The 13,878-nt window shown below is 45.6% G+C and overlaps 1 protein-coding gene across 3 annotated transcripts in view; it reads left to right on the top strand.

The window, feature by feature from the left end:
* Positions 1 to 412: 412 nt before the first annotated feature.
* LOC142592616 (luciferin 4-monooxygenase-like) overlaps positions 413 to 13,878 on the top strand; it is an 83,471-nt gene continuing 70,005 nt past the window's right edge. Inside the window, exons 1-4 of one of the 3 annotated variants that reach the window (XM_075704166.1) lie at positions 413 to 687; positions 4,352 to 4,532; positions 7,588 to 7,795; positions 10,294 to 10,400. In XM_075704166.1, the coding sequence (XP_075560281.1) occupies positions 4,362 to 4,532; positions 7,588 to 7,795; positions 10,294 to 10,400 (486 nt within the window). In that variant the 5' untranslated portion in view covers positions 413 to 687; positions 4,352 to 4,361. Of the gene's footprint in view, positions 688 to 4,345; positions 4,533 to 7,587; positions 7,796 to 10,293; positions 10,401 to 13,878 lie in introns of all 3 variants that reach the window. The other 2 variants (XM_075704159.1, XM_075704172.1) reach the window with 2 other exon arrangements.

Here is a 13,878-nt window from a genome sequence, read left to right as displayed (position 1 = left end):
GAAATCTTCATTTTCTTTATATGTCTACTCGCATGTGTTCATATGTGAAGACAATGTTTGTATTATCAATTGCTTTATTCATTATTTATGGGCATTCTTACACTTATGGGCCACTTGTGGGCACGTGTGATCAGGAATAATCAAATACAAGCCTAATGTTACAGTAGCGCGTCAGTAGATTGAGTCAACTGTACAAGAAGGTTCAGTCCATTTCTCCTACAGCATTCGTGCTCCAAAAGTATCCTTCAGCCGCTGGTGGAGGAAAAACGGCGCAGCCATCTCCGGTTGAGTGTCCCCAGGCCATCTGGCAATGGGGGAGTGTCCTCGTTCTAGACGTATCGCCGAGCAAACAGTGCTTGTCGGAGCCGACGACGAGAACCGCTCCGGTGCTGCCAACTGCATCCGCGCAATCTCGGGCTAACGGGCCGAACACGCGCGAGCATAGATCACCGGGCTATTCTGGCGTGACGTCGTGAGCGTGCTTCCGTAGAGTGCCGATTTATTATCGGAAGCGTTCATCGCCGAGGCCGCAAACGAGAGTGATTTTCTTGCTGTAACTGACGTCTGGTGCTCTTATCTCTCGTACACGGCACTCTTACCGACTGCTGTCGTGGTGTACATCCCAGCGCACTTCAATCGAAGCCGTTGACGGAACGGTGGAAATAGGGCGGACTTGAGCTCGGACAGGTGAGGTACACTTTCTGTCTCGCCTTTAGATATCGAAAGTCCAATGCATGGCACCGACGGATTTGAGGCCTGACCTGTGATGGGCGCATTGCTTGTTTATTGCCTCCATGTGTATGTGGGTCGTATAAAACATTCACTGAAAGCACACTTTAACATGACCAATGTGATATTTTTGTGTCTTGTAGAATTGTGTGAGTTATTGTTTGTGCTTTTCCACACATAGCATTCCCTAAAAGTGCGGCAAGTTGGGCGGGTTGGTACAGCTACATGATGACGGATGAACAGCGCAAAAACGATGTTGACTAAGAAAAGAAATGGACGTAACAAATGGTGTAAAGTGTTGCCGGTTTAATGCCCAATCCTACATGCTCTACAGTGGGCCAATCTTGTAATCAGCGAGGGTTCTTTATTAAGGTAACAGCGAAGAGCCCAAACAATCCTACACTAATGCGGTAAAGCCAGCAAAGAAAGATTATGGACCTTTGCAGACACGAAGATACCAGTGTACACGTCGCAGCCAGAGCACGCAGGGCTGAACTGAAATATTCGATAATTCTGCGCTTGCACCTGCATGCCATAGCCCTAATTTATCTTTATTTAAAGACGCTTGCATATCAAGCTACAAGGATTCTCGACGACTCCAGTAAACCGTATCTTCTTTCCATCGATAGTATAGGTAGATCACTTGCACACACTGCGACAGAACAATCGCACAATCTTTTTTTTTTCTGGCTCGACAGCTCTTTTTCCGCCACGTCTGTCGTCTCATTTCACAGAGAATGTTCCCGAGTACCCTAATTCGCGTCTTATGCACGTGCGGTCTGGTGAAGCGTGAAGGCTTCCGAGCAATGGTTGAGCACTGTGTGCCCCTCGTGGCAAGGGTTCACGTTCCATTCCAATTTTATGTTCTCGCGAGATGACATAGACCTCTGCCTCCTTCGTGCTGCATGTTGTACTGTATAGGCTTTCTCAATATTCGAGGCTGCGTCATTTGCTCGTGTTCCGCAGCCAACAAAAGAAGTAAAAGGAACTTCCACGGGTTGTAGCAGAGCTGTTTCAGGATTCTTTTCCATCTAAACGGAGGGTGCACGGTGCAGTCTGTCTGTATGAGCATTACATTATATATGCAGCGTGCTGCTCCACCTGTATAGGCTCCTTGCCGTACATACGATTAGGTAACCCAACTTTAACCAAATTTTTGGTATAACCATACCCATATAATTTAGTTCCCGGCATGATGGCTGTGTCGCCATTGCATTCTACTGTTGAGCACGTGGTCGCGGATACGAATTCCGGCAGCGGTAGTCGCGGTGTTAGCCCTCCACTACGGCGTCTCTCCACTACGAATTTCTGGAACCAACTTTTTGTGGTAGTTAGCATATTCGCGCTGTTTACTTGATCAATAAGATTCAAACAATTACACATAATTAGCATCCTTCGTTTTCGAGGAAAGCCACATAATCCCCGATTTTCGCACCACGAACAAGTTTCATGAAAACTGGCTTAAACCCAATTTTTCAAGAACTTTCGCTCTTTCCTAAAGGGCAAGATGCAATACCAATGTCGAAAAGCCACGTCTCATCATTGTGCCACCATTCAGAGTTGAAAACGAGCGAAGGAATCTCACTCGACATATAATTGTGCGCCTCGCGCGTCCAGATGGGGGAACGGAAACTCGTAAGAGGGAGCCAGCCTTGGCGAGGCAACCCCCTCTGACGCCACTGACTCTCCCAGTGCGCACATAGAGCTGAATCTACGACTGTTTCCAGACAAGCCATGACGGTGTTTGGCTCGTAGCAGATTTTAGTACGACCCAAGATACCGCCGCTCACCGTCAATCGTAACTCGCGCCAAGCCGCTCGCTTTCTGCTGGGCACCAGTAGGACGTTGCAATGGGGCAGGACACTGAACAAAATGTCCACGATAATGACGACATTAAGCTTAATGTATGATGGCACGGCACGCGGTTTTGGATCCTCGTTGGAAAGCCCCAGCTCAGAATCATTCATTCACTACGTATTTCTGCTGAACTACTGATGTGCATTCTGAAGGATGATAACGAAGCCGCGAGCACATCATTCATGTGCTGGCCTCCTGGCAGGACGCCACCGGGGCACTATACCCAAATCTAGAGAACGCGGCGCTGCTGACGTTGCTCCACGTTGCGAACGGTCGCCGTGACATGACCCAATTAAGGTACGTTCTAAGGCCCGACAGGCCTCGTATAGACAGAAATTCTCAAAATGAAATGATAATTTACGCCGGAAGGCTTGCGAGATGAATAAAAGCGTCACATCTCGTGTGAAGCGTGTCCGTGCGCACTACTTTTCGCGTTTTTTCCCCTCATTTGGCAAAAAAAAAAGTACAGAGATCAAAGTATACAAAAGATCGCTTACCACGCCTCTATTTATTGTTTTTGCTTATGTCGTTTCTTTGAAAAGTGCAAATAATGCCTGCTTACGAGTATTTGTTCAAATATGCGTTTATCACATGACTTGTGAGTAGCTCTCCTAGTCAATATATGTCCTTACGGGTGGTTTCACTTGTTTAAATTGGACACAAGACGTTGCCTGTGTTCGTCGTTTCTGAAAGCTAGCAGGAAAACTCCGAACTTTGGGCTGCCGACACTGAAACCCTGATTTATCCCCGCACTCTTAAGCAAAATTGCACCCTTTGGGACGTATTTTGCCACATAACGATCTGTCTTGTCCGCATTTCTTTTCCTTAACGCTGCAAGTCCGGTACTTCTAAGTTACGAACGGCATGCGCGTTATCAGCATGACAGAGCATTCTCGAAAGGAAAGTAGCGGGAGCAGCGTTTTCAAGAAAGGAAACGCAAGCAAGGTAGATGGCGTTTATTGGTGTGTGACAAGATACGACCCAAAGGGTGTAATTTTGCTTAAGACTGCGGTTGTCCTTTTTAAATATAATGACCGATTTGTAACCCCTGGATTGAAAGAAAATATTAAACCAGATATAACGAATGACCCTATATATGCTGTATACCCAGAGTATAAAACGCAAGGAAAGGTCATGTGTGTTCGAGGCTCCTGCGTATATTTCAAATAGCGTATTTCAATTATTTCAACTGGCATACTTTGTTAGGCATATAGTAGCTCAGGTAATCGTAAAATTTAGCAGGGTATGTCAAAAACATGCGTGAAGCAAACCCACCCATCCATCTCAAGCGTGCCGCCACAGCTAAATTCTATCGTGGAAGGTCGCCTCTCTGCCATTTTTAACTCCCGTATTCTTCCGCCCTACACGTATGTGTTTCCTTTTGTCCTGATTTCGAGCATCTTTCGATTATTTTCGTGTGACGGCAGCTAGCTCACGTAGCGCTTAACGTAATTAACGGCATCCCTCCTCAACATAAGCTGTGCTTGGTCTCTTTCTGCGGAGCCTGCCCAAGGAAACTGTATAGTTAGTGTTTCGTGAAATTCACGGTAGAACGTTCACACGCCTGGCAGATAGATGGAGAGTGTACTAAAGCTGAAAACATGAACAGACCACGCCAGTATCAGCCTGTTTCTTTCCCTTTATGGTTGGTTTCCGTGCGCCGATCTCTTGATTACCATCCAATGTTTTATCATGCCGGACTCAGTATATGTGCCGTTAAACCTAGGCCCTGCTTTTACTTTGTGCTGCATGCATCCAGTTACAGCAAGAACAACATGACTGACGAGCAAAAGCAAAAGGGCCCCCAGCAAGCACCGCGTGGCCCGGCCGCAGTGATAGAGGACAATGTCGTGCGTTCCACTGCTCCAGAGCCTCCTATTCCCGACTGTGACTTCCCCACGTGCCTGCGGAACGCATGGAAGGAGTTTGCCGACCGAACTGCGCTGGTGAGTGCGCGAACCATCAGGGTATTTCAACGCCCGAAATTCCCGATTAAGTGCCCTGGAACGCTGTGCACCACTCCGCGGAGAGAGATAGAGAGAGAGAGAGATAATGACAACACAGTGTAATACATGTATATGCTAGTACCACGCAGCAGCATCAAACTGAGCATGCCCTCCACGGTTTCGATCCAGATTAGTGCAAAACAAGCAAAAATTAGGCAATGATGAAGCAAAAAACCCAAGCATTAAAATAACACTGACCTGTGTATGTGTTACATGCATACTGTGTAATATACATAGAATAGCATGCACACTTATTTTAAACATAAACCTTCAGCTAATATTTATGCGTATTCTTGTGCGAAACCTACCTGATACTGTGCAAGCATTTTCTGAGGTCTGAACTCGTGTTCAGACATGCTATCATAAATTCACAGTTCTATGCCCTCTGCCATCCTGCGTGTATTTTTTTTTCTTTTCTGCGAACTTTCGCGATGAACTTTAGCGAAAGATTCCGCTATAGGAGCGCGTGTTAGCGGTGTAATTTCTGTGAGTATTCCTGCAAGCAGTGTACTGGCCCATACCCTACGGTGATTCACTCGGCTATATTCGTAACGCGCGCACAGAGAATCCGGAAACCCTGCACCGAACTACTAAAAGCTGTTTAGCTGTAAAAAGCGTCATTTTCACCGCCCCGTCAAACTGATGCTTGAACGTCACAGTGACGCTCCTTTTCAACGTCTGGCATGACCAAAGCATGCCCCCTGTCGTTAACGTCTTAAATAATAGAAGCTTTTTCTTCTGACTGCCAAATTAATGCACAAAAAGAGCGAATGCGCAATAAATGTAGCAATATTTCTCTTTGTAACTTCACACACTCGGGTTCTTCAGACACTCGCGTTCTGTTCTTATATCGCCGCAATCCCAGCGGATACTTATGTCAACGTCACCACCCTAAATTCAGCACAGAAATCCCAGATTTACATTTTATGCGACACACTGAATCTTCACTGTTCCAACAATGTCATTTGCTTGAATCGATATAGACGGCGTGCTATGAGATTGGCCTCAATAACAGCGAGATCGACATATTTTCTCTGTTGCTCTTGCTCGTTTCGACAGCCAGCCGTTGCCAGAGTGCGTGTCATATTGCTCAAGTTCCGCAACCAAAAAGGAGAAAAAGGAACTTACCAAAGATACTTGGCGGTGCTCTCAATTTTATTTTGAGTCATCCAGTCCTTAGCTGTTGTTGTTTTTTTTTTTTCAAAAAGCGGGTCTCGAATTTAGGCTCCCAGTTTACATCCGCATGGTGTTCTCCACCTATTTCGTCATCATCACCCATCTTGTTCCTTTTTCCTTCCTCTTCCCCCAGCGCAGGGTAGCTGGCTAGAGGAATATACCTCAAGCCGACCTCGCTGCTCTTCGTATCATTAAACATTCTTATCTTTCTCTATGTTCACATGAAAGTAATTAATATAACTGAGTTGATTTTTCTACAGCAGAGAACATTCTTAATCCCAGAAAGCCGAGACAGGACAAAAAAGACCTTCAGCTGTTTCCAGTGCTTCCGACAAATATTCGCTTCTTTACAAACGATTTAGGTTGTGAGATTATGAATGCATTCGATGCCATTGGTGTAGCGTTTAGTTAATTTTAGCATAAATATTATTTTTCTCTCTTTCTCCTCGTGCAAGGCCGAAAGATGCCATTCACGCAGTTGGTGTAAGAAAAAAAAGCAAGGAAAGTTGCATGGTTTGACGTCCTGGAATTGCGCGGTAGGTAATGGGGGACGCCGTAGCGAACGAATTCAAACTATTGTTGACCATTTGAGGTTCTTTAATGTGCAATCAAAGCTCGGTACGCGACCGCGCATTAATTCCGCTTCCATCGAAATGCGACCGCCGCGACTGGGAATCGAACGCACGATTTCAGGCTCGGTAGCAGAATGTCATATCCACGGAGCCATCGTGGCGTATACTAAGGGAACCAAGTCTTCATAAGTGAACGATTGTTGTCATTATGTTGTCATTATGGTGGCATCATGAAAAGCCGTAACGTTGGATTTAGGGCGCTGGCACTGATAATAGCGTAAGGCGGAACACACGAGCCTCCGCTTACAGTCATGCACGGAGACATTCCAGTGCAAGTTTTTCTACACCGATTCGCCATTGTGAGCCAGGACACTCTCAATGACATCCTCGGTGAGCTTGTTCAAAGAGAAACATTGGATATCGGCATTGATAACGGAAGCGAAGGACGTAGCGTTGCCCACGGCACGCTTCCTCTCTTCCGTTATCGCTGAAAAGCAACCTGCAACAGCGTATGCTCTTATCACCATTACGGCCCCAGCGAAGATTCCTTTGTTTTTCAGAGTGCCGTCAGAATGTCGACTTTCGATTTCGGTATTCCCTGTGCGCCTGAAAACATTATATAAGCATCGAATGTAGATCCCGCTTAACGCAATGAATCGCACTATGCATTCAGGCAGTGCACCGAACATTGTAAACATGCACACTGCCGGGTATTACTGGACAGCGCGATACGAACATGAAATGCTTCGAAAGTGTCACTTCCATAGCGAATATAAGTGTCAATACTTACGCAGTCCTCGTTCAGAAGTATTTAAATAGTATTAACATTGTAAGCAGCCTCACGCATTCTGGCCAGAATTTGTTCAGCGTTAAGATAACAAATTTAAGCATTAAACATTTAATAAATTTAAACAATTTTACACCACCGTGGCACACCATCGAAACAAAAAGAGTGGCGTTTAAATTTAGGCGCATCAGTGCAATAAAGTTGCACTGTCAACGAATAAGTTATCCTACGTCAAGAAACAAGGAGGTCCTGCAGGGGAGCTAAACACTCCCGCAAAAAGTTATCGGTGCCAAAATAAATGCGGACCTCTGCGTGACTCCTCCTTCCCGACCTACACTGTACACCTTCGCTGCCAGAGAAAGTAGGTGGATTGGGCTTATCAGCTGGTGTCCGCCCGTATCTTTCGCTCGTTGTCTTTATTACGTCTCTCCTTTTCTATATTATTTTGCCCCAACCACAGATCGAGAATAGCACGGACGAGAAGTGCACCTATGGAGAACTGGAAGAGCAGTGTTCCCGCGTCGCCGCCGGCCTGCGCTGCCTGGGCTTCAGACCGGGAGACATGGCGGGGTTCCACTGCGCCACCAGTTTGGACGCCATCATCGCTTTCTACGGTGTTGTGCTCGCAGGAGGCCGCGTCGTGTTCGCAAAGCCCAACCTTTCGCAGCGTTAGTGAAGCACATTTGTTGTCAAGGTGTTACTAATATTACTCGATAGGAAATCGAATATACTGTACAGCGGACGGAGAGGGAAATGGCGAGGGAGCAGGCTGGCAACTGCAGGCCACTGTAAGGGACACAACGCCAGCCAACTCTTTAGCAAAGAGGAGATGTAAGTAGAAGTTGAAGCTGGAAAGAATTGAGGTAGAGAGGAAGGAAAACACAATATGAACAAGCACTGACACTGCAATGCTGCACAAACGCCTGTACAGAGGTCGACAAATAAAAGCACGAAAGGGGAAATGCACTCTTACTTCCATCTTACTTCCGTCTTGTTATTTGCTTCTTTTCTTTCGCTATATCTTACTTTCTTTTCTGTTATAGTAGAAATGCAGCATTTTGCGTGATCATCACCTTGTTTAACTGAGCGCCAGGCGACCTCTTGTTTTCAGCATCATACCTACGCGATCTCACATCATGTTCTTCCGAGTGTGTTTCTTCCTTGGAGGTTGCTTTCACATTGCGTTCGGCTTGTTGTTTGACTTCATGCGATACCAGTGCTAGGGAACAGGGACACGAGATGAAAGCGATAAAACACGGCGCTGTTTTTCAAGAGGGCAGCATTAACTTCTTTTTTTCATCTCTGTTACCGTGCTAACGGGAAGCGGGGGACGTGTCACGAGTGAGAGCGGGTTTTATTGGTTACAATAAAAAAAAAACCGACGACTCAGATGGTTTATGAGGACAAAGAGTTAGGCGAGCTACTTCCATCACTCAGAATCCGCCACGAGGGCCATTGCATCCATTCATATCCTGCCTCCATCCATTGACGACAGGAAATGGTGTTGTTACCTGTCTCTTTTTGAGATCATATCTGCCTAATTCTTTTTCTTTATTGTTACTGCTTTTATTTGTATTTCAATTTTTTTATTTTCCCGTCATGCGCTCTGGATTTACGAGCCCTGTAAGTAGTAAGGCTGACATTATGTTTCCCATATTTTCTACCGTGTGCCAACCCTAGGCTTTCAGCTTATGTGAAGTAGGTCCCAATAATTCACAGCGCATCTCTTGGCCGTTCGCCGAACTGCGCCGCGCATTTACACTACGGTGGGGAATAAAAATATTGGCTGTACGTGGAATACCCATAATCACTTATGCTAATTATTTTATGCACATCGCCTGCTTCTGATTAATGCGGCATATTTTCACCCGTACAAGTTAAATGCATTGACTTCCATATGCGTATTTCTATAGCACAATGGCGGCTGTGTGCAACTTCTCAAAAATGCACCGCTTCACTTTGTTCAGTCGTTGATGCCCTGTTAAAATGTGTCTATATATTTCTAGGAGTTTCAGATAATTTAATGTACGAGGTTTAAAATACAACGTAATACACTACACGTTTCGTTGGCTCAAATCAACACTCCCGCTCTCTCCGGGAATTCCGTGCCGGATAGGTAGAAATATGGGCGCAGGTACCTGCCTTTGTGTTTCAAGTAGGACGGGGAGCAGTGAGGGGGACAGGGTGAACTTTCATGCTGCATGTAATAATCATAACAAGCGAGTAAGCTTATGGCTCCCATGGTGTGGCAATGCGCGCGCGATTTCGGAGGCCACAGCATGGTCCGAACTCTCGATCTTGAAATACGATTTTCACTGCGCGAATGTGTTTCAGCGTTGACAATGCGGCCTTATTTGTATATTTTACTTTCTACATGTTTCGCGACTTGTCTGCTTAGAAGGCCACCGTAGAATGCTTTAAATACATCTTACAATGTCGTCGGTTATGCGAACGTTCAAAAGATTCGGCTGGGTTACGAGTGAAAACATGTGGGTTGCCCCTGTCCCCCACTGACCATCGCAAAAGGAGAACACGTTCATTACACGAACGGCAGGAAACGCCAATGTGGCCGGACGTACACGAGGAGGGACTGCATCGCACAAGCGTGGAGGCATCCAGCCCTCCCTTTCACAATTGCTTTACATGCACTCTTTCTACATGCACGTTTACATCCAACGAATAACAGAGAGCTAGCACTTAAAGAAGTCCCCTTTCACGTCAAATATTGATGTAGTTGATTCTGCGTTATTCGAAATGTAACAGCGCCGCTTTGGGCGGTGAGGACATAAAACGAAGAGAAGCGAACTAGACAAAGAATGGTTAACCTCCCTGCCTGTCCATCCTCCATTCTCTCTCTCTCGGTTTATATCCTGGTTTAAAGCCGCCAAAATGGCGCTGTTACGTTATGTGTCTGTTTTTAGTTCTATAATACGATCGAATTATTGGCGAAGAATCGCGCTATTCCCCTATTTAATCTATCCTGCAGCGTTGCTGAATGGAACGATTGTGAGGAAAGTAAGGAAGACGCCGAACGGAGTGCCGAACACGCGTGATATCTCGATGGAATTTTGAACGCCGCGCTGGACGTGTGAAACTCACGCAGAACTATTTTCATGTATCGTAAAGCGACCGTTGCAAGTCCACTTGTTTCCTCCTCTTCTCGTAGGCGAGTGCTGCTACCAGTTACAAGATTCCAGCCCCTGCGTTGTGTTTTGTGACGAAGACAATGTGGACAAAGTTGTGGCTGCTCAGAAGGAAATCCCGTCCATTAAGGTACGTCACATTCCTGCGTATTTGCCGTCTTGCGGTATTTGAATCACAGATTGCAGTTATCAGTATTCGACGAAGCTGATACAGGATACTCAAGGTCACGAGAGCGTCAACACCTTTTAATTCGCGTAGAGACTGTAAGATGACGCTTTCCGTCAGCATTTTTGTGCACGTGTTCACATTAGCAGTATGACAAAACGAATTACAAAGGGGAGCCTTTTTTTTGCATGGTGCTTGGCACCACTACTAAAATTAACATACACCTGGCTCTTGCCAATAATCATCTCGAGCCTAGTCAAACAAACGCTCTTCAAGAAAGGAAACTTGATTGGAGGGGCTTTTATTTCAGGAAAACTGGGGCACTTGCTCAAAGCTATGCTTAGTCACTAAGGTGACTGTTTGGGCATGTTGGTAGGACATGAATGCAGCTCTTTGGGCACAAGACGAGAAGAGACTGCGCTCGTGTGTCTTAGCCTCTTCTCTGTCCTCGTCCTGTGCGCAAAAAGCTGCATTTAGGCTTAGTCGGCGGGTAAATAAATGTTTAAAAAAATATGAGCAATCATAACTCAGCCGCTTTTCTCGGCAGCTGCGTTGCGCTTGTTCAGATGCGCAGTTACCGTGCAAGCGTCTGGATCCGAGAACGCGATTTATATGGGCTGTAATTTGCGAGCCTGGACGCACACGACCTTGTCGTTCTGAAAGATGCCGCAAGAGTGACCTGATGCCTCTAGTCCTGAAATGCATCTGACCACGTTACACCACCACTGTTTTTAACAACCTGACTTGAACGATGCCACGGCGGTAGTTGCTTCAATTTTGAGCGTATGATGACAATAAGACAGGGGACTTCATGGGACAAAGGCGTTAGAGAGTTGAAAGGATATAGCGTGGGGAAAGATATTGTCTTTAAGGAAATCAACTACGTGTGACCAGCATAGTGAAACTTGGAAAATTCATATATTTTTCACAGCACTTTTTCGTACGCCGACTCCCCCGTACTCGATAAGCGCGCGGTTTACGGAAAGATGTTCATTAGGAAACCATTCAAAGATTACAGACCATGTGACGTATTAAAACAAAGGAACACAAAAACACGCAGCTGATAAATCTGGTACTTCACCATGTGATTGGGCGTCCCATAAATGACTTATTTATGAATGCGACATCAATATATTCACCAGCATTGAGTCAGATGCATTATCTTTAGTAGATATTACATACAAACTTCGTGCTCTGATTCGGCACTGGCACTTGTTCCTCGTAACGGGTGGGGAAAAATTGACTTGATCTACGTAGCAACTAGTACATCATATACAAGCGAGAAAAAAACATTATGTGTTCTTAATCAAATTCCTATCTTAATGTCACTCACGTCTTCCTTAGCGGTCCCAGCGAATGATAAAACTAATGATAAATTCGAAATTCAGCTTCGTTGAAGAAATGCGTCACCAACGGAAGGTACCCCAGAAGTTGTCCTGAGAAATATCTGAACTCATCTCCAACCCTCGGCGCACGTCACTGCAGATTTTGTTACGTTTTCGTAGCAGTTTGATTTTGACCCCCCCCCCCCCCCAACGATGCTCCCAGTACCCAATTTCGCCGCCTTCGCCAGAGTTTTTCGTTGCCACTCCCATGCAATTGTTTCTTAAGAACAGCTGTGATGTGCTTCAGTCATTGTCTTCAGCAGGCGTTGAAGTGCAGCGCCATTAACCAGACGTCGTTTTTCTAAAGCAATATTAATTGACGCGGAAAGCAGCAGTTTCTTTCCATTTGTCGCTTGTTCATTTATGCACGATAGCTTTACGCTGCGCATTGTGCGAGTCCCATGCCTCGCACAATGGGGTTTTCACCACGCTTTCAGGACACTTCTGCGAAATTGCGGAGAGTGTATGCAATAAGATGTATTCTCCACGGACCCACCGAAAACATCTTGTAGCACATCAAACAACCAATGCATCTGTGACATCCCCTTGCCCCAACTAGCACAAAAAACTCGTGTGGTCTGTTTGCCGAAGGAGACTCTGCTATTGTTCCTTGGTGGTCACAGCACGTGCAAGTCTCCTGTACTGAAGGAGGGAAGCTCGCAGTTCTGCCTAAAGCGTGACAGTGATAGCTATACCCTTATTATCCGGAGGATAAGATTTCCAGTTTTACGTCGAACATCACTTGCACTAGACATTCGTGGCGCCCACGAACACTCTGCATGTCATTGTTTAGCTGATGTCGTGTTTTATAGGTGGTTCGCCCGTGCGGAGTGCGCCCTCTTCAAGCCTGAGATAGGGTTCTCAACCCTACAGATCCCTATCTCAAGCCTGAGATAGGGATCTCACCCTACCCAAGAAAAAGGAGAGTCGAATAGCCCAGAGTTTGGCAGGGGCCGGTTACGGAGTTTCACAACAGCCCAAGCCTGCAGAATGTTGTTCACTGTAGGAACACGTAAATAACACCGTGCACGGGATCAGTATCTAAGGTGTCCCAGCTAACTTTAGCCAGAGCTTAAAATTATGCGAATGCCACGGAGCTGGACAGGAGCAAGGTAATGTTGTTTGTAATCGCTTGGAGATACTCAAATGATTTTTTATTCTGCCTAACTTTATAATTAGTATTATTAATTATTCACCTTCTCAAATATTATAATTACATGAAAAGTGTCAATGGTAAAATTGTAGAGCGACATGAAAAACTCCCGATACAGCTTTCTGTTGCTCAATACGTGCTACATAAAAGAGTTTTTCCGAGCGGGAAAGAAGCCTGCAAATGCACGCAAAATTGCCGCCCGACTGGCCACTCGAGGCACTTGGCGTGTATTCGCGGGCTTCGAGAAAACAGTGTCGCGAAAACAACTGTAGAAAAATTTCATGTCGGCAATTTTGCAACTTCCCCTTTATCATTCTACATTCACTGGTTTGTCAGGGCATGACGTACTTCAGCTAGTCCGCTAGATGCCTATGTTCCAATGTACAAAAACATCTTTTCTTTAAATTGCGCAGTGAAACGCTACCAGTGAAAACTTGGCTGCATAAACAGGAATTTTTGTATCTACTGCGATTTGTCGCTTTTATGATCTACCTGAAACGATAGAGCATTGCTTCACAAGTTAATATTGTTTTGGGGTGTGCTTCAAATGACTTTTATGAAAGACTTTATTTGGAATCTGCATAACCATCCCAAACATGATTGCGCCTCACAAAGACTTTGCCATTTGATATGTTTCTCCTAATTGGACTACATAGCTAATGGCAGACATGCAGGTTACCCCGAAACGCTGAGCCCACTGTTTCGTCGAAATTTTAGTTCGCTCAAATGATTGGCCACTTGAAGTACATGCATGGCCTAACAGAATTTCTGCCGAACTGGTACCACCTCTTGATGAGGGGCTTGTCGTAGCCACCCTAAATGCAAGACTCGTAGTTTTATTTGGTGCATCGTGTGCACATCGTGATTCATAGGTCCTTTCTGAGCCATTAATATGTGATGTATT

The sequence above is a fragment of the Dermacentor variabilis genome, chromosome 1 (assembly GCF_050947875.1).
Source record: "Dermacentor variabilis isolate Ectoservices chromosome 1, ASM5094787v1, whole genome shotgun sequence".
NCBI lineage: Eukaryota > Metazoa > Arthropoda > Arachnida > Ixodida > Ixodidae > Dermacentor > Dermacentor variabilis.
Note: the sequence above shows the minus strand (reverse complement) of the source record. Positions and strands in the feature narration are given on the sequence as shown.